This window comes from Phyllostomus discolor, chromosome 11 (genome assembly GCF_004126475.2).
Source record: "Phyllostomus discolor isolate MPI-MPIP mPhyDis1 chromosome 11, mPhyDis1.pri.v3, whole genome shotgun sequence".
NCBI classification, from domain to species: Eukaryota; Metazoa; Chordata; class Mammalia; order Chiroptera; family Phyllostomidae; genus Phyllostomus; species Phyllostomus discolor.
Window position 1 is genome coordinate 78,102,928 of NC_040913.2, and position 21,413 is coordinate 78,124,340.

General features: G+C 41.7%; 2 protein-coding genes across 7 annotated transcripts in view; both read left to right on the forward strand.

The window, feature by feature from the left end:
• The window catches only part of GSR (glutathione-disulfide reductase), a 36,471-nt gene extending 28,054 nt beyond the window's left edge, over positions 1–8,417 (forward strand). The window contains exons 10-13 of the mRNA XM_028526462.2: positions 1,261–1,372; positions 3,266–3,397; positions 4,169–4,302; positions 6,474–8,417. Coding sequence (XP_028382263.2) covers positions 1,261–1,372; positions 3,266–3,397; positions 4,169–4,302; positions 6,474–6,623 — 528 coding nt within the window. The 3' untranslated portion in view covers positions 6,624–8,417. The remainder of the gene's footprint in view (positions 1–1,260; positions 1,373–3,265; positions 3,398–4,168; positions 4,303–6,473) is intronic.
• A 6,921-nt stretch (positions 8,418–15,338) lies between these two features.
• GTF2E2 (general transcription factor IIE subunit 2) overlaps positions 15,339–21,413 on the forward strand; it is a 49,188-nt gene continuing 43,113 nt past the window's right edge. For 2 of the 6 annotated variants that reach the window (XM_036011648.1, XM_036011650.1), the window contains exons 1-2: positions 15,415–15,598; positions 18,499–18,668. In XM_036011648.1, coding sequence (XP_035867541.1) covers positions 18,503–18,668 — 166 coding nt within the window. In that variant the 5' untranslated portion in view covers positions 15,415–15,598; positions 18,499–18,502. Of the gene's footprint in view, positions 15,599–15,718; positions 15,740–18,498; positions 18,669–21,413 lie in introns of those variants that run through there. The other 4 variants (XM_028526933.2, XM_028526934.2, XM_036011651.1 and 1 more) reach the window with 4 other exon arrangements.

The following is a 21,413-nucleotide window of genomic DNA, read 5'->3' on the forward strand; positions in this document are numbered from 1 at the left end:
AAGCATCTAATATTTTGACTTACGTTCTAATATTACAATCTGTTATAACGTAGAGTCCTTTTTCATTTTTATATTTTTTAGCATTAAAAAATAAAATATTCAGGGAGACGGTTTACTTGTTTTGAAGCTTATCATTCAATGAAATTTAGTAAAACTGTTTTCATAGTAACAAAACCAGTCACTCAGCTTTTTACCGTTCAAGAAATATTTTGCCTTTGTACAGATATAGGCATTAGCAGGTCCAATTTCCAGCTATATTTGCTGAACTTTTCTTAGAAAGAGGCCAAGTTTTTAATCTCATTCAATGTTAAGATATATGTGTAGGTTTTGCCAACATGCCACTAATGTATTTAATCTCCCAGCGACTCAGAGGTGTAAGGATGAGGAAACCAGGAAGCACAGAGAGAATGAATAACTCACGCTGGAAACTCTGTGGAGCCAGGAGGCTATCTGTATTACTTGCCACTGCATCCACGCTGACGAGGTTAATGCCTCATTTGTGTTAGAAGTTCAATGTTCGTTGACAAGGTCTCATAGCTAGTGAATGGCAGAGCTGGGACTTGAACCCAGCTCTGTCTGGCTTCTAAGGTAATACATACACTCTTACCCACTACGCTTCCTATTCTCTGCTTCTGCTGTGTCTCCACTTCCCATATGGGAGTACATACAGATGGGATCTAGAAAGCCCCAACAAGATAAGCGTGATGCATCTTAGAGCAAAAATTCAGCTTGATATATAGGGAAAAAGTTTTGCTTTAAGGAAATAGCAGTATGTGTTCGAGTACAGTGCAAAATTTGCTTGGATTTTAAGGCTAAACTGGTACGGTTCAAGCACATCTGGTTCTGATGACTGTTTCAGGCTGTAACCCTCTAAGTGTGACTCAGTCTACTTCAGGAGGACTGAGTGCTTCGGTGGAAAAAGGGGAAAACGTGTCCTAAATGGATTACATGGGGATGGCCAATACCACGTCTGGGAGCTGAGTGATTCCTTCTCATCTTGCCTGGCCATTTGAGTTGAACATCACAAAGTCAGACCCTGTTGAAAGACCTCAAAATTGGATAAAATATTTCCCTTTTAAATTAAGCAAAAGCTATGAAACTTGCTGCTTCACTAAGATTTTTTTTCATCCAGGGGTTGAGCCATGTGGTTCTTAGAGATTCAGCCCAAAGAGGTGCCTAAAATGAGATAGACCCAGAGATTTGATCTTCCACTTTTGTAGAGAGGCCAAATATTTACACGGTGTCCCTTCACAATTTTAGGGGATTCAGACTGATGGCAAAGGTCACATCCTCGTGGACGAATTCCAGAATACTAACGTGAAAGGCATCTACGCCGTTGGGGACGTATGTGGAAAGGCTCTTCTCACTCCAGGTGACGTTTCTTCTCTTCTTGGGTGAGGGAGGCTCTGTGTGTCGTGTAAGACGGGTTGGCAGTTCACAGTCAAATCAGCTTAAGCAAAGTTAAAAGGATGAGTGTGTTTATGTCATTAAAATGATAAAAATGTATTGAAACGGATGTTGGTTGGGTGCCTGACGTTTTCTGAATAATACTCATTCTTACTTTAAAAACGCTTAGTGAAGACTGAAGTTCTCACGTAGATGATACGGTCACCCTCTGAGGAGCGTTGTGAGTTGGAATCTGAGTTGTGTGTGGTTGACAGTGGAAGGAAGTACTTTAGCATGGGATTCTTTTTTTTTCTTTTTTTTAAGATTTTATTTATTTATTTTTAGAGAGGGAAGGGAGGGAGAAAGAGAGAGAGAAACATCAATGTGCAGTTGCTGGGGGCTGTGGCCTGCAACCCAGGCATGTGCTCTGTCTGGGAATCGAACCTACAATGCTTTGGTTCGCAGCCTGCGCTTAGTCCACTGAGCTATACCAGCCAGGGCTAGCTTGGGATTCTTATATGATGTTTAGTCTTGATACAACCAAGACTGACCCTGTCCTCTGAACCCCAGACCTCAGCCTACTTGCTGACTTAACAGGCCCCTGCTCAAGCTCCTCATCCCACTTCTCTCTGTTACGAACACCACTCCATGTGCTTTCACTCCACACCCCTCCGGGACCGCACCAGCCATTCCAGAATGGCCCTGTGTCTGACCTCAGAATGGAAACTCCCCCAGTTATACCCCCACAACCTTTTAGCATGTTTAGGAAGTTGTCTTAACAAAAAGCAGAATAACAGTTAAAGCTTAAAAAACTTTAAAACATAATGTTAACAGCCCTGGCCGGTGTGGCTCAGTTGGTTGGAGCGTCATCCTATAAACCAAAAGATGATGGGTTCGATTCCTGGTGAGGGCACATGCCTAGTCTGCGGGTTCGGTCCCTGGTCAGGATGCATGCGAGAGGCAACCAATTGATGTTTCTCTTCCTCCCTTCCCCTGTCTCTAAAATCAATAAGCACATCCTCGGGTAAGGATGTAAAATATAAAATGAAAACAATCTATAACAGTTGAAAAGTGTGTCAAAGTAAAGAAATTTCTTACATATCCTATTGATATCTTATTTGGGGAGGGGAGGAAAACCTGTCAATTTAAACCAATACAATTAATAACTGATGCTTTTACTGAACTTAGGCATTAATTCTAAAAGACTTAGGAATAATAACAGGCTAAGGAGAATAAACTTTTAAAAAATATAAGAAATAAAATAATTTAAACATCAAAATATTTGTGTGAAGTAAGTATGGTTATAGAGTAGAACTGAAGATGCTTGGAACTAATACAGTTTGCTCCACAAATATTGAATCAAAAAGCTAATCTCATTAAGTAGGTAACTGCCAGATTGATTGGGAACTTGTAAATGTATAAATTTCTTCTTTCTTTCTTTTTAAGATTTTTATTTATTTACTTGTAGAGAACAGGGAAAAGGGGGATATAGAGAAGGAGAGGAACATCATTGTATGATTGGTTGCCCCTAGCCGGGGACCTGGCCCACAACCCAGGCATATGCCCTGGCTGGGGATTGAACCTGCAGTCTTTCAGTTCAGAGGCTGGTGCTCAGTCCACTGAGCCATATTAGCCAGAGCTCACTCTTTCTTTTTCTTCTCTTTCTTTCTTTTTTTTGACATAATAGAATAAGCTGTTAGTTTTGAATTGTTAACTAAGGCATTGATATGTCTCCATTATATTGAACTAGGTAGTATAACGAAAATTAGTGTAAAACTTTATCAGAACTAGTATGTTAAGCCACATGGCTAAATGGTTACAACTCTGCTGTGTTAAAATGCACAATAAGCTAACCACTGATTTAAAAATATCTTTGCAGTCGCCATAGCTGCTGGCCGAAAACTTGCCCATAGACTTTTTGAATGCAAAGAAGATTCCAAATTAGACTATGACAATATTCCCACGGTGGTCTTTAGCCACCCCCCTATTGGCACAGTGGGACTCACAGAAGGTAGGTATTTAAAAACGAAGATCAATTATGGTTTCCTTCCTCCCATCCCCAGGTTAAAACTGGGTGTCTGTCAGCTGCCTAACTCTGTCTCAGCCCTGAAGTTACACTCCTTGGCTAGCCTCTTGTTGCCATTCTCGTTTCCTTGCCGACCACCACCCCTTTGAGAGCATAGTTCCTTTCCCCCACACCACCCTGTCTGTCTCTTAGACTTTTTTTGGCTTGTTTATTTGCACTAATTTCAAATTTAAAGAAATGTTACAAAAATAGTGCAGAGGCCTCCTGTATACCCGGAACATTTTCACGTGATCACTTCTTTCTGCACACATGTGTGCGTGCGCTCACACTCACTCACACCTCAGGCACTGTCCCTAAGCACAAGGCCATCCCTCACAGAAGCACAGTGCAATTTTCCAGTGAGACCATTTAAATGGAAACAATGTGATCTCAACTTTAGACTCCATTCAGATGTTGCCAGTTATCTCAAATCAGGACATTTTTAACATTTTTTCCTCCCAAGTACAGCATTCAGTCCAAGATGATGCACGGCATTTAGTTTTTATAACTCTTTGGTCTGTTAATTTAGAGACAGAGTTCCTCAGTCTCTTATCTTTCATGATGTCAGCATTTATTTTGTAGACTATTGCTCACTGTGGCTTTGTTTGGTACTCATAATTTGATTAAGTCATCTCTTGTATTTCTTGCCCTCTGATAGATCAGTGGAATTGTCCTGTTTTTGAATTCATAGATGCTTTTTTCCCCTGTACATTGTAGATGAGGCCATGCATAAATATGGAAAAGAAAACGTGAAGATCTATTCCACCACCTTTACCCCAATGTATCATGCAGTTACCACAAGGAAAACAAAATGTGTGATGAAAATGGTTTGTGCTAACAAGGAGGAGAAGGTATGGGGGACACCCAGTAAGCTAAAGAGCGACTTGAGGGTTGGCAGGGATGGGGCATTTTGTTGGGGCTGGGAGGGAGGAGACCGAGTAGCTGAGCCTTCTCTGATTCTGCTGGGGCAGTCCCACTTTCACCTGACTGTCTGCACAGCGAGGTCCTTCATAACATTTCATGTATTAGGAAGGTTCCACTACAAACATTAGGAGAGAGGTCAAAAACCACAAACAGCTCTCTGTCATCGACCAATAGGCCAGAGTAGATAGGAAACTCAGAAATGGTGTTAAGTGTGAGAATTCAATGCCAGATAAATTTAATACAACCAGTCAGTGAAGCAGAGGAAGATTAGCCAGTAAAGTGATCTATTTTGGGTTTACCTCTCGAGGAGCTACCAAACAGTTTCCCAAGTGGCTGCCCTTTTCTGTCATCCTCAGCCACGCGTGAGGGTCCAGCGTCTCCACAGCTGGACAACACCTGTTACACTTATTTCTTCTCGCCATCCTAGTGGATGTGAAGTGGTATCTTATTGTGATTTTGTTATGAATAGGAACAGGTTGGGGTTTTTAAAAAAGATTTTATTTATTTATTTTTAGAGAGAGGGGAAGGAGAAAGAGAGGGAGAGAAACATCAGTGTGTGGCTGCCTATGACATGCTCCCCACTGGGGACCTGACTCACAACCCAGGCATGTGCTCTGACTGGGAACCGAACAGGTGACCCCTTGGTTTGCAGCCCACGCTCAATCCACTGAGCTACACCAGCCAGGGCGGAACAGGTTTTTCTTAAACAGAATTTTTGAAGTCTAGGTTTTGTTTTGGTATTAAGTCAGCCTAGTGGGCTTTTCTACAAATTGAATTAAATATTGAAATGCCACTTAGCAGTATGCCTTGGGAACATGCTTTTATGAGGGGCAGTGGCTTAATTGAAGATTCAGATGTATTTTTCCAACTTCTGTTATCAAAAAGAGCATAGTCTATATTCGATTCAGTGGCCCCATACTGCAAAAGCCCCAAGACAGAGTCCCTGGTCTTATAGAAGTCAGCGTCCCTGAGGACTGGCAGGTGCAGAGAATCAGAGTGAAGAGAAGAAAGGAGGTGGGTTGGAAGCAAAACTCGAGTCGTTGTTTCTTGACCCTTAATGTTCCTCATTAGCATAACTGTTCTGGAGTTGAATCAGCTGGGCCCCTCCTTATCTCTAAATATCAGCTATTTCTTCATACCATTTACCATTCATTTGTCTGATAAACATTACCTGACAGTCTAATAAAGGCTGAGAACTGGGATATAGGGAGGAATGACATGAAGTTCCTGCCATCCTCAGAAATTGTGGTTCAGATCATAATATGTTTCTAAAAATCTAGCTTTTTAATGCATAGATAATACATGATTTGGAATGTTTCGTTTTAAATTGAGATATACTTTTTTCATTGTGAAAAGCACATGATGTAAAATTTACCATCCTCACCATTTTTAAGTGTACCATTCACTAATCTTAAGTCTATTCTTGATATGTTTTTAAACAAACTGTTTTTGTGGCTGAATTGTGTGTTCTCTTATTCAATGGACTTTTACCCTAAAACTGTTTGCTGAGGGTGGACGTGAACTCATAGCTTTAAAGCGCAGCGAGAAACCACTGGGGAATGGAGTCGGAACAAACGCCCCTTCACGGTCCTTCGTGCAGTCGTCCCGCAGGTGCGGGCTGGGCACCTCCGCGGGCCTTTGTGGCGCTTGGCCATAGGGATAGGGTGGGGAGCAAAAGCAGACAGGGCCCCCTTCATCTGGAGACTTGAGTGTGATGGGAAAGACGGACTACAGCTCTCTGGTCCCCGAATAAATAAGTAAAACATTGTGATAGAACCACAGTGGAAAAATACCAGTAGTGAGAGACCACGTGATTGTCAGACTCGCTAGGGAAGGAGTGTGTAGCTCTCTGAAGAGCAAATGGGCTTTCACCCTGAAAAGAGGAAAGGAGAGATGTTCGGACAGTGTTTGTGCAGAGATGAGAGCGCGGTGAGTACTCAGGACCGAAGGAAAGCCAGCGAGGCCAAGAGCCTGAGGCAGGGCGGTCCGTGGAAGGCTGTTGAGGCAGGACCACGCAGGGCCTGGTGGGCTGTGTCATCAGAGTTGTAATGTTGTAGAGGTTTCTAAATGGTAGATGTCCTTCTCCTTTGTTTCCCAGGTGGTTGGGATCCACATGCAGGGAATCGGGTGTGATGAAATGCTGCAGGGTTTTGCCGTAGCAGTGAAAATGGGAGCCACAAAAGCCGACTTTGACAACACGGTTGCCATTCACCCTACCTCTTCAGAAGAACTGGTCACACTTCGCTGAGAACTCAGAGACTCCTGTGGCTAGAAGTTGGACCAGCAGACCTTCTGAAATGAACCAAATAGTCACATTTCCTTAAACCGTTTCCATTTAATGTATTTCTTTACTGTAATCAGGATCTTCTGATAGTGGAAATTTTCAGTAAGTAAGAGAATTTGTTTATGTAATTGGAAATTTTGTTTTGTTATCCAAGATTGATTTTCAATCACTTCTCACGATAATATTTTGAAGTTTTTTGTTAACAGCTCTGTGTTAGCTGGTTGTTGTGTTCTGTTTTAGCCTCATCCCAAGGGTAGAAGTATATGAACTACAATTAAGTGAATGTACTCGAAGGAATGTAGCTTGCCACTCTTCATAGAGGAAGGTGAACAGCAACTGTTCACGTGTAGATAACGCGAGTGCCCAGAACCTTTTGTTGTTGTTTTTGAAGCCAGTCGTGTGCCCTGCACGTTACAAAGCTGCTTCAAGGGCGTGACCTTTCTCCACAAACAGCACAAGAGGCCTTTCTCCCTTATTTTATTCTTTCTTTTAAATGATGAAACATTATTTGTTGCTTTCACGAGATGAAGTACACCAAACCTGGGAAAGATTTCAGGAGGCTGGTCACCTGAGCGAGGGACATTTTAGAGGTGGTGCAAGAAGGAAAAGGCCTTACACTTCCGAAGTCCCTTCCTCTGCCAAGAGTTTCTAGTTCAATGGAAGGTTTCAGTTTTTGTATGTGCTCTTGTCGTTTTATTTTTTTCTGAAAACAGTTTCCAAAACTTGAAAATAAAATCACATACTTCTCTTCTTATAAAATTTGTTGTTATGAATGTATGGATCGCAGTTCATTTCCTAAGAGCATTTCACGTTGGAGGATCAGATGGCAACACCGAGCTACCGCCTTCAGAGGCCGAGAGCCTCATGGGGGAGGAGCGAGATTGCGCTTTTATGACAAAGAGACCAGAGGTATAAGAAAATCATTTCAGTTGAGTTGGAAGAACAGCCTAGAAATCACAGCACTTTATTTCTGTCAGCCTTCTCCAGCTAGGTAAGTTAAATTTTCCCATGGCCTTCATTAGTGACACAGTGCCAACGACTTCTTTCATTAAGCTTTTACTGAATGCCCTTCTGGCTGGCGGTGGCCAGGTTTGCTCCCCTGATTTCAGCTAGGTCCGATGTCAGTGAAATTACCCCATTAGTAACTGGGTTATGTGGTGATTGCAGCGGGAAAATAGGGTCTAAAAACCTGGTCATGGACAGGCTGACACAACCCCCCCCTCCCCCCACCCCCCGTATGCACCAGCCTGAAACATCGTGGGCCGAGGTTCAGGGCTTCACAGACCTGGCGGGTTGCTCACAACGCACAGGCCCCAAACCTCGGATGTGGCTGCATAAAGAAAGGGGGAGGGCCCAGTAGTCACGTCCACTCTAACCATGTAATTTTGTTTGGTCTCAGGTATCCTTTGCACTTCCTGTATAATAAACCGACGTGAAAGGAATCTTTTCCAATTTGTAGACTCTGTTCTCACCAGTCCTCAGATTGGTTCAGCTGTGAGGTGATCTGGCAACAGACTGCGTCGCATCAGGCGCTGGACAAACTCAAGAGTGTGCAGGGCAACACCTGCCACACTGTAGGTGCCCAGTAGGTGGTTACTGCAGGAAATACTTGGTACTTGCTCCAAGTAACCATATAGCCTAGAATAAGAGCTAAAGTCCTACACAAATAACTGTAATTGAAAATAATGTGTTAAGCCAGGATGACCACATGATGTGTTGACTAAAGTGGGACACTTTTGGGAGTGAAGCAGGACACAATTAATTGGAACAAAAGGCATACATTTTTACTTCTGCAGAAAACTGGGACAGTGTCACCTCTTTCATTAGAGAGGTGGAATTATACAAGTTCTGAGGAGGCAGAAAGTGCCATTTTGCTGTGGAAACTGAAGAAGACTGAGTAAGAAAGGTTATGTAGGATTTGAAAGTTGAGGATGGTGGAGGAGGAGGTTAGGGCACGTGGAAGGTACATGAGACAGAGTTGGGCAAAGTGTTCGTGGGAAATGAGTTCATTCCATGTGGCTGGAGCACAAGTGTGCATGTTCGCTTTGTCGGGAATGTCCTTCCCCACTTGTTTACCTGATGATCCAGTTTTGCAGAGCAAACTACCTGAAAACTTACGGGCTTAAAGCAGCAAACACTTTATGATCTTATCTCACAATTCTGTGGGTTAGAATTGAAGCAAAACTCAAGGAAGCAAGGAAGGATGGCTCTTCTGTTGGTGCTGACAAAGACCGTTTGGGAATATTCACCTGGCAGATGGACTGGTCTAGAAGGTCAAAGACGTAGTCATTTATATGTCACACTTAGGCATGGATGACTGGAAGGCTGGCCTCAGCTGAGAGTGTCAACCAGAGTGTCTACGTGTGCCCTTTCCAGCACTTTGGTCTCAGGGTGATGGACTTGGGTGGTATAGTGAAGTTCAAGGCTCCCAGAGATGGTTCCAAGATTCCCAGGCAGGTGCTGCGAGCCTTATGACCTAGCCTCAGAGGTTCTAGAACATCACTTCTGCCACATGTTATTGGTTAAGCAAGTCACTATGGCCAGCCCAGATTTAAGCAGAAGTTAATGGGAATTTGTTTCTCCGTGGGAGGATTTGTAAGTAAAGAATTTGTGGTCATCTTTATTTTGTTTAAGATTCTATTTATTTACTTTTAGAGAGAGGGGAAGGGTGGGAGAAAAAGTAGAAGAGAAACTTCAATGTGACAGAGAAACACTGCTTGGCTGGCTCTCAAACAAACACACCCCAAATGGGGGCCAAACAACCCAGGCATGTGCCCTAACCGGGAATCGAACCATCAACCTTTTGCTTTGCAGGCTGAGCCACACCTGTCAGGGCACAAATTTGTGGCCATCTTTAATCACACACATCTGGAAATCTCATTTTACAAGACTGGACTAAAACCACCTTTGTGAAGACTTCTTTAATGGTTTTATATTCCATGTTGCCATAACACCTTGTCAAATAATAGGTAACACTACATATTTACCCTGTGTATGTTATTTTATACCTCATGTCAACAATTTCTGTTCTCTGTGTTGAGTTTCACAGTATCATTTCTGTATGCCATGCAGCAACTGCAGTGAAAAGAGAGCAAAGGTGTGTTACTGTGTAATTTTTCACACTAATATCTATAGTACAAAAGAACCAACATTTTAGTCCTTCACATTTTTGAAAAATGAGTGGGCATGACTTTCAGGTCTTCAAGTCTCTTCCTTTTGATGAACCTGATCAGGATGCAGACACAGAGCTGTTGGGTGTAGAAAGTGGTTTCCATCGTGCCCCGCTGAGAAATACTCTTTTATTGCCATTGTCTTTCATACGATACTTCAGCATGTTAATTCTTCAGTAAGGACCAGTCAATATCTTACAGGTAAGAATGATTTTTATGATATGTTAAATGCTATTTAGTGTGTTAGGGGACAGTGTTAAAAGGTCAAAAGTGTTGGATGGATTGGATGGTAGCACTGGGGTTATGTCTAGTTTTTATATACATTTTTATGGCCACAATTCCCCTTCTAAGTTCTCTGTGAGTTGTAGTAGCCAACAGTTGTCTTTTTGGCTGTTCAGCATTCAGACTCTGAGTTTGGGGACTTTCAACCTTATGAGCCTTGGGAAGAGACAAAGCTCATCTTCCCCCATAGAATCCAAAAATATCGGATGTATGCTTTTTCAGGGTCCCCTGTAGCTAGGGACAAGACACATGACAGGCTTGGCCAAGCAGAGGGACCCTCCCCTGACTATTCAGAAACCAGTGATGCAGAGAAACAGGGATGAGAGAATCCATTCTCGTGGCTATGGCAACAACATCCAGGGTTGGCAGCCTGGCAGTAGAACCAGTGCCTTCCATGTCCATTTCTAGCTATGGTGACTCGAACTCCGTGACAGCCGTGGTCACCTCACTGGCCCATTTCTGAGTCATGCTTTTGGTTCTCGAATAACATCACTGCACTCAACGTTATTTCATTATAACATTGATGGGCTGTCATAGGTCCTTAACTTTTGTTTATATCAATTAGCCTGTGTTAAAATTGGTTTCATTATACAATATTTTACTTAAAATTGCAGAACCTGTTGATGGCATTAAGTAAGGACTTACTGTAATTTGTCATAGCAGCCCAAACTGAGACAGTCTTTTCCATTACTGATTAGGAAACTCGGGTTCAAGGTCATATGACTAGTAAGCGATAGAGCAGAAATTCAGGCCAGTTCTGCATTGCTCAAAGGCCAGTATGTTAACCCTTGCAGATTCAAAGTTACTAAATGGAGGCAATAGCAAATGTTTGCTTTTTGGGAGAAAGTTTGAGAAAGGATGGCAGGTTAGCAGACTAGACTGCCACAAAATAGGCCACTTTGGCATAAAGATCATCTTGAGCTGGAGGCAGTTGAAAAGAAGTAGATAGAAGGGAAACTTTCTGCTCCCGCCCCCCCCGCCCCCCGTTTGCCTGAAAGTAGGATGGACGTTTGTAAAGGTGCCCCCCTTCTCTCTGCCAGGAAGGACAGAAATTAATCACTGGAAACAACTTTAGGCCCTTACAGTCCCAGAGATGGCCCGGAGGAACCTGCATAACCAACTTTACTAACTATCCCTTAGCTTCCACTAGTTTCCCCACATGTTTGCTTTTGCACAATTTACCATCCCAGAAATTCAAAGTCCTTTTTATTCGAGATCTAGTCACGTCTTTAAAAAGTTATTGTTCTTTTGTTCTACATAAGCCCAAGTTCTAACCGCTCCTTTGAGCTACGTGTTAGAGGTACACCTATGTGTATGTGTAGTGCGTATGCTAATAAACGTGTTTGCTTTTCTCTTGTTAATCTGTCTCTAGTCTAATTACAGGATCCCAGCCTCAGAGCTTAGGACGGGTAGAAGGAAAAAAGTTTTTGCTACCTTTTGGAATGAATGCCAGAGAGGGAAGTAGGGTCCCAGGAAGCTATTTTCAGTATGGGGCAGTCTGCATCAGAAGGGAGGAGGAAAGTCCCCAAGGAAGGCAAGGCCTTCGGGCTAGAGAAATCAAGGACAGATGATGAACAAAGTACTTAGTTTTGCTCTTGACATGTGTGGATGTGGAGTAGTTTGCTTTGTTGGCTATTTTGAGAATTTAGGTATCTGAGTTAGTTAAGAGAGATTGCCAGGTGAGGGGAGCTGAAAAGCAGAATTTGATGGCAGAATGAAGTATTACTTACTTTACTTCAATTTTCTGCTTCTAAACAATTAGGTATAAAAATAAATTATGAAATTAAGCCACTACATAGAAAAGAATGACGTTCTGACACATGCTACAACACGGATTAACCTTGAAAACATTACGTCAAGTGAGATAAGCTAGACACAAAACAACAAATGCAAGGCCTGTCCAGAAAGTAGCCAACCATGTGCTATGAAAACTAGACACATTTATTGAAGAAGATACAAGGTACAAGAAACACTGGACACAGGACAATGACGCCTCAGTCCCCTCCAAAGGAGGACCTTGGTACCTCACACACCTCTCCCAGCATCTCTTCCACTGGTCAAAACACTCTGTAAAATCCTTTGTTGGAATTGTCATCAGCTGCCCTGTCATATTTTCCTGAACCTCATTGACAGTCTGAAATCTCTTCCCTTTCAAGGGTGATTTTAGTTTTGGGAAAAGCCAGTAGTTTTTGGAATCCCCAGATCAGCGTCTAGTTCTCGCACTGTCAGTAGCTGATCTTTGTTGATTGCAGCCAGTACACCTTCAACATTCTCAGGTCTTCTGCTTGCTGAAGGCCTTCCAGAAAACATGGATCACTTTCAACAGATTCTCCACCACTTCTGAAGCATTTTACCACACTTTTTTATTTGCCCTACACTCATTGTGCCGACCCTGAAAGCCTTCCAAATGGTTTCCATGGAGGAATGTTCAAGCTTAATGCAAAATTTGATGCAGGTACATTTCTGTACCTGCTCAGACATTTTGAATGTGATGACCACACAGTACACATGCTCATTCAATGGCATCTACTGCCCCCATGGACTAGTACAGTGAAGTCATCATTGTTCCCGTGTGCCTTCCAGTCCACTCTTGGCTGCCAGGTCACATCGATGTTGCACAAACCGTTCTTATATTAACAATGACTGGACTTCTTCTGGACAGACCTTGTATTATTTCACTTACATAACATATCTGAAACTGAGGCACATTCATAGAGATAGAAAGGGATTGGGAGTTACCAGAGGTGGTGGTGAGGAGTTACTGCTTAATGGCTACAGAATTTCTGTTTGGGGTGGGGAAAAATTTTGGAAGTGATGATGATGGTTGCACAATGTGAATGTAATTAATGCCACCAAGTTGTACATTTTAAAATGGTTGAAATGGTAAATTTGATGTTATTTGTTATATATATTTTGCCACAATTAAATAAAATAGTAAAAAATACCCATTATTTTGGAATTGATCCTCTGGTTATATTGAGTTGTGCTTTTTTGAGTGGGAGATTTTGGATTGGTCAGGACAGAAGGTTTTATAAAATACACAAGTTATATTTCCTTAAATGAAGCCACCACATTTTCTGCCAAAAAAGTATGAGTATGCAGGGTATTACAAGCATTCATGAGATAAGACACACCACAATTGCTATTGCATTAGTAGCTTGAATCATACTTCATAAAATTTGATACTAGCCATGCCCTCCTGACCTGAAATACTAAGGATGCCAATACATAGGTGGCTTTAAATAGAGGTTCATTTAAGCATCAGTGGTTGAGACTTGGTGTATATTATACAAATAGCCATATCCCCATAAACAGTCATGTCCCACACTTCAGAGTGGGATAGTTTTCCTATGCCTTCCCTAATCGCTGGTTAGAGGTGCCTCAGAAACAACCCATATTGTGTAACAAGGGAAAGAAGGCAGAATAAAAATGTGTTTAACCCCAGACATTGAAGTGTTTGAAACCAAGCTAATTTGGTCTGCCGTTAAATGGTTAAGTCAGTCACGGCAGAGTCAGCATTACCAGCAGGAAAATGGAACACTTTTTTAGTTCATTTGTGGTGTGTCCACATGTAGGTACTTCTGACACAAAAATGGCTTAATTACAGGCCATGGAGGGAGCCCACTTTTGTCTTCACTTGAGAATTATCTTCAAGTGACAGGACATCACCCAACTGTGTTTTGAGTGAATTCAGTCATTGCTGTCAGCATTACGACCTCGTCACACACAACAAGCAGTATAAACAGGGGTGATGTCACTGGTTGATAACATCCATCATTTATATATTTCAACAGTTTGCTGGGCTCTGCAGGGGAGGGGTCAAGTTGAGCAATGATAATAACAGCTAATATTTGGGCAAGGGAGGGACATTTGGGATTCGGGATTATAAATAACATATTCTAATATTGGCATTAGAAGGTTTAACTGTCCAATTATCTCTTCCAACTGACTGAGATGAGACAAGACATTGAAATGAAGGAATCATTGTGAACATTTGGTTAAAATAATTAGACAAGGAGGCCATTAGACTGCTGTGGCTCTAATGCCTGGGTAGCTTACACAAGCAAAGTGAAACCTAAGCCAGAGTCAACACACTTGAATTGGAGAAAATGAAACTTCAGAACTAATCACAGCCTTGGTCAGGTGGCTCAGCTGGCTGGAGTGTTGTCCCATACACCAAAAGGCTGCAGGTTCCATCGCTGGTCAGGGCACATGCCTAGGTTTTGGGTTCAATCCCTGGTCGGTCAGGGTGCATATAAGAAGCAACTGATTGATGTTCTTGTCAGGTTTTTACCAATCTCCGGCTTTATTGGGTTGTAAAATCTCTGGACCCTACTAAATTGTCACATTTCCCGAGGGTGTTGGATGAACATCAAGTGGGTTTATTACAAAATCCTCTAGAATTAAACCAATTTTAAAAAGCCACACAGTTTTTGGGTTTTATTTTCAAAGTTTGAATACAAATTTATCATCTTGTTTAATCTTTGTAAGTCTAATGCGATTGTGGTAGTACATTTATTGTGGTAGTACAGTTATCCCCGATGAGAAAACCAAAACAGGTCAAGTGGCTTGAGAAGTAACCAGTAAAAGACAGCTACAAAATGGTTCAGCACTAGCCATACTTACACTTTGGGTTATGAATGAGGAAAGGACAGACAGAGAACTCTGACACACTCCAGTACATGGCAGGCTGTGGGCAAGGCCAATTACTCTTTGCTACTCCCTTATGTTGCTTCTGAATTCGAAATCCTTTTCTGAGGGAGATCACAGGTGCGGTGGAAAGTGTTCACACGTGTGCTGCTTGGGAATTCAGAAACAGCTTCGCTCCAGGATTTGCTTTTGCTAGTTGTGCTGTTTTGAGCAGTAATTTAGCTTCCCTGGGCTTCCTGTTTCCTCACTTGAAATAGAGCTGAACCAATGTTCTTTGAAGTTTAGATGCTGGTAACTGGTAGACAATAACTGGAAAAACTGCGCCGCCACTTGAGTTAAACAGATTTCAGAGCAGCTGGAGGAGGATCTGGTAGTTTCACATTCTGCAGCGGAAAGATTTTTTTCATCTTGGCGGCTGCTGCTCGCCTCGCACCTGCCTCGGCTTCTCCTCCCGGCCCCAGCCGTTCTCCCGTTGTCATGGAGATTCGGAACGCTCCAGCTGGCCGATTTTCCTCCCGCTGTACGCCCAGCGGAGCACGTGACGACGCACGCGCTCTCCAGGAGGCAACGGCGCCGCGGTGGCTGCCGGGATTGAGGCTTTAGCAACCCGATCAGGAAGTGGCGGGCGGGGCTCCTGGTTGAGTGGCTCCCTCCTCTGCCACCGCCACTGCCAGTGCCGAGACCCCAGGCTGGCGGGACAGCGCTAGCTGTGCGTTCGGGCAGGCGCCGGCGCTGACCAGGAGCAGGAAGCGGCAGCCACGCGGGCGTGGGTGGCTGGCCGAGGCGGAGGTGCAGGGAGGCGGCGTCGGGTCGCGTGGGGCGGCCCTCCTCGCTCAGGTAGGGGCTGCGGCCGCCGGGCGAGGGGCGCGGAGCTCCGGCCTGTTGTTCTTCGCCACCGCCTCTTCCCGAGGGCCGAGCGTGTTTTCCTCCCCTAGGAAGGCCGGGAGTGCAGTTCTCTGCGCGAAACGCTTACCCGCGGCAACAACTTCTAGGGAGCATTGTCTCTCAGGCCGGCGGTTTATTGGACAAACTTGTGGGTTGGAAAGGGGGAATTCGCAGTTGCAGAGCCTCTGCTTAGCCCCCAAGTTGACGCTAGCAGTAGCCGAGTTAAACTATGGAGTTGGGGTGGTTCCTACCGACTAAAGGCTGTGATTTAGATGCTTGTTCGTGGGCTGTCTCTCTCTCTCTGTGTTTTAAAGCTGGCTCTTGGACACCTAGTTTGTAATGATTTCTAAACTTCAGCTAGACTAGTTTTGTTTTCTGCAAAGCTAAAACCCATTTCCAAAGCGGAACGCTGCGATACATTTTCCTCCCGTCTACATATTTTTGTCATTTAAGATGTAAGCAGTCTCTTCTCAGCCTGCCGTCTATCCATAGCAGTGTTCTTAGGTACTAGTGGCACCTCTGAAGCTTAGGCAGCGAGAGAGAAAAGTAGAAAGGCTGAAAGAAGTCGAATGATATATTGGAAAGAACGTGGAGTCAGAAGAATGTGACTTAATTTTGGGTTCTCAGTGCCCATCCGTGACACGTGGACACGTGAATTCCGAGTTGTGGTGTTTTTCAGTGTAAAACGGGTAGGGTGATGTGTCTACCCCACCTGTGAAACTGCAATTATTGAGGGGTCTCCTGAGGAGGAGAAGGAAAGTTAGGCGGAGCATGCCCAGGTGGTAGACGTTAAGCTTTCTGCTGTGGGTGCCTTTGAACGTTATCAGTACATGGAGCGCTGATTTAGGAGTTAGGATAATTAGGGTTCTGATCCAAGTACTTCCAGCTGTTGTGACCTTGCCGTAGCCCTTCAGTTCAGATTTTCCATCATATTAAAAGGAGTACAATGGATACCTTTTAGCTCATAAAATTGTGAGGATCAAATGTAACCATTTAGGTTTTTGTAAACTGTAAGGGTTTTGATATAAGTTTGTATTAAAATCATGGTTAAAAGCCTGGGTTAATTACGTCTCTTCACCAGGTGAAACAAACAGATGTTTCCTGTTTAGGTGTATCGGCCCTACTTTATCATTTGCGAATTCTCCTTTCTGTTCTCACCCCCCCCCCCCCCAGGGTGGTCTCTTATCTTCCTCACCACAGTATAATCATTGTTATTTCTTTTCAGAGCCAACTCAAAATAGTAATACCCAAATAACATATTTGTATAGCTGTTTACTACTTAATAATTACTTTCTCATTTTTTTCTTACAGTTGAGCTAGATGTAGACAGCATTGGTAATATCTTCATTTTAACTTATGATAAAATTGGATTTAGGGAGCTCTAGAGGATTGTCTAGGGTCCTGTTGCTCTTAGGGATTGGAACTGAGGGGAGAAGATAGGTCTTTGAAGTGAGGTCCTGTGCCAGTGATACTTCCTTTCCTACTTAACTGAAGTTTACTCTGGGTATTTCTTATCAGTGCTTTTATTTTTAACTTTAAAGCCCTCTAAGTCACATTGTATTTATTCATTGTCAAGTGAGTTGCTCAGTGCTTTCGGGTTCTCAAATGTAAGCCTGTTGAAGGCAAGGATTTATTTTCCAGAACTTTGCAGAACTTGGAGGTCAGTGGCACACAAACAGGACATTTAATAAAGGCGTGTAAAACCAGTAACAATGCAGCTGGAGCAATTTAAAGATGTTTTCCCGTTCATTATTCATTTAACAAATATTTATTGAGCTACCCTGTGCTTCAAGGCTTTCAAAGTACAAGGTAGTCTTTTTCCTTGGGGCCTTCCTACCCGGCTTATGAACACTACTGGTCTTAACACTGCAGGAATCATTAAGTAGTCCGCTTTGAGCTTCCAAGCTCACAGCTATGGGATTCTAGGGAGAGCTGACACAAGAGAGGACATTTAAAAATACTTGTTGAAAGACCTGTGGCTTCCTTGGTTGTGTTGAAGTTGCTTAGAATTGTAGAGTTTTAGGACTGGGGAAAAAAATGGAAGAGGTTTAGTGTCACTTCTGTCCAAATCAGGAATGTCCTGTAGATATTTCTAACAAATGTTAATCCAGCCTCTTCATCATGTAATGATAGCGAGTTGACCACTTTTAAAATACACCTTTTTATTTGCAAGCAATTGTGATGGTTTTCTCTCTCTCTTTTTTGTTGTTGTGAGCCTACATCTTAAATCTGCCTCCTAGTTTCTGCTCAGTATTCTTGATGTTGTTTTTAGAGCAGCGTTGTCCGATAGGAATAAAATGTGAGCTGCAAGTGGGAGCCACACACGTAATTTAAATTTTTCTAGTAGCCATAGTTTCTAAAAGAGTTTAAAAAAATCAGGAGAAATTAATTTTAATATTTTACTTATGCCAGTATATCCAGAATGTCACATCAACATACAATCAGTCTAAAAATATGTCATTAGTAATTTTGTAAGTTCTTTTCTGTGTACTAAGTCTTTAAAATCTGATGTACATTTACACTTAGAATACATCTCAACTCTAGCCCCATTTCAGGTGCTCAGCAGGCACATGTATGTGGCCAGTGGCTACCGTACTGGACAGTGCAGTTCTAGAGCTCTAGAGAATAATTCTTTCTCTTTACTAGCGCCTGGCACAGTGCTTGGCACAAAATAGGCACTAAGTAATTATTTTTTTGAGTGCATGAGAGACTAAATACAAGTGTTAGATAACTAGTAACAGAAAGTGATTTTGTTTGGGAAGTAACTCTTACTGAGACCTATGAATTTAACATACAGGTTTGAATTTAGCATAGAGGAATCTGTATTAAAGATACTTATCTTATCTTTGCAGCATTATGGATCCAAGCCTTTTGAGAGAACGGGAGCTGTTCAAAAAACGAGCTCTTTCCACTCCTGTCGTAGAAAAACGCTTAGTATCTTCTGAGTCATCAACATCATCATCAAAAAAGAAGAAAGCAAAACTAGAACATGGAGGATCATCAGGCTCTAAACAAAATTCTGGTTAGTAAAATTGACTAGCACTGTTTTTATTTTTTAGGAAACCATTTAGTAATGGCAAGTTCATTTTTCAGTTCAACATTCATATTGATTGGATACTTGAAGTATAAAGGATGAAATGATGAATTTTTTAAAAATTTTATTCATTTATTTTTAGAGAGAGATGAAGGAAGGGAGAAAGAGAGGGAGAGAAACATCAGTGTATGGTTGCCTCTTGTGCGCCCCCTACAGGGGACCTGGCCCACAATCCAGGTATGTGGGAATCGAACTGGTGACCCTTTGGTTTGCAGGCGGTCACTCAATCCACTGAGCCACACCAGTCAGGGCTGATGAGAGAATTTTTTGCTCTTAAGATGTTAATAGTCTTCTATTGTAATTAGAATTTAGGTTATTATCTTTTACAAAAAGTAACTTAAGTGAGGTTTCCTTTCTATACCATGCAGTTCACTCGTGTTTTTTTAGGTGTACAATGAAAAGACTTCTAGTAAATTTATGGTTGTGCAGCTAATTAGCACAATCCAGTTTCAGAACATTTTTGTCACCTTCAAAAGATGCCTGGTACCCATTTGCAGTAGCTCCTTTTTCCCCACCCCAGCCTCAAATAACCAATAGTCTACTTTCTGTCTCTGTGTATTTGCCTTTTCTGGACATTTCATATAAGTAGAATTGGATAATATGTGGCCTTTAGTGTGTGACTTTTTTTTTACTTAGCATCTTGATATGATCATGTTCTTGTTCTAATAACACAGTATATTAGTTGATATTCAGATGTTAAACCAACATTCTTTGCATTCTTGGAATAAATTCTTCTTGGTCATGGTATATAACCCTTTTTGTTGTTGTGGGATTCATTTTGCCATATGTTGTCCAGGATTTATTCGCTTCGTAGCATGTGTCAGTACTTCATTCCATTTTATTACTGAAGAGTATTCCATTGTATGGCTACACCGCAATTTATCTATTCACCAGTTAATAGATGTTTGTATTCCTTCCACTTTTATCTATTATGAATGATGCTGCTTTGAACATTCCTGTGCAAGTCTGTGTGTGAACTTTTTTTTTCTTTTTTTCTCTTGTAAAGAGACCTAAGAGTAGATTTTCTGGATCATATGGTAAATTTATGTTTAACTTTTTAAGAAACTACCAAAATGTCCATACCATTTTACATTCTCATCATCAATGCATGAAGGTTCCATTTTCCTTATTCTTGCCAAGACTTGTTATTCCTGTCTTTCTGATCATAGCCATTCTAGTGGATGTGAAGTGGTATTTTGGTTTTAATATGCAGTTCCCTAATAATTAACAATGTTAGATGTCATTCCCGTGCTTATTTATCATTCATATGTCTTTGGTGAAATATCTGTTCACATTTTTTTGCCCACTTAAAAAATATCAGGCTATCTTCTTCCCATTGGTTTATAAGAGTTCTTTATATGTTCAGATACAATTTATCCAATATCACTGTACTCTTGGTGTTTTATCTAAGAAATCTTTGCCTGACCCAAGGTCATAAAAATTTACTATGTTTTTTCCCAAGAGTTTGTAGTTTTAACTCTTGCATTAGCTTTATGATAAGTTTGAGTTGATGTTTTGGTTTAGCATAAGGGTCTAATAAATTCATCATTTTGCATGTGGTTATTCAGTTGTCCTTGTACCATCTCTTGGGATGACTGTCTTCCCTATTGTCTTGGTCGCACCCTTACTGACTAGAAGTTGACTATAAATGAGTTTATTTCTGGCATCTCAGTGTGGCTCTGTTGACTTGTGTGCCCATCCTTGTGACAGTACCACATTCTTATGATAACTGTACATTGTAGTACAGATTTGAGATTAGGAAGTTTAAGTCCTTCAATTTTGTTCTTTTTTAAAATCCATGTACATTTTAGAATCAGCTCATCAGTTCACATGGCTAAAAGAGCCAGCTCTGATTTTGATAGGTATTGCATTGACTCTCTACATCAATTTGGGGAGAATGGCTATCTTAACAACATTAAGTCTTGGAATTGATGAACAGGAATATCTTTCTATGTGTTCAGGTTTTTAATGTATAAATCTTACATTTATTTTGTTAAATTTATTCCTAAGTATTTTATTTTTGATACTGTTGTCAAGAATTTTTTTCTTAATTTGATTTTTGAAATATTCATTGCTGGTACATGAAAATACAAGATTCTTGTCTATTGATCTTGTATTCTGCACCTTTGCTAAACTAGTTTATTATTTCTAGATTTTGTGTGGATTCCTTAGGATTTTCTATTGGGTTGGCCAAAAAATTCATTGTTGTTTTTTTTTGTATGATGACTCTAGTAGTGCCTAGTTGTCTTTAATTTCATTCAAAACAATTTTGTACTCGGCAATTGCACTGCTGGGATTATATCCTAAGAACTCTGAAACATCAATCCATAAGAACCTGTGCACCCCAACGTTCATAGCAGCACAATTCATAATAGCCAGGTGCTGGAAGCAACCTGAGCACCCATCAGTAAATGAATATATCAAAAAATTATGGTACATTTACATGATGAAATACTACACGGCAGAAAAAAAGAAGGATCTCCTACCCTTTGTGACAGCATGGATGGAACAGGAGAGCATTTTGCTAAGTGAGGTAAGTCAGATGGCGAAAGACAAATACCATATGATCCACCTGTAAGTGGAACTAATTGACAAAACAACAAGCAAGCAAAATATAACCAGAGACATTAAAATTAAGAACAAACTGACTAACCAGAGGGGAGGTGGGAGGGG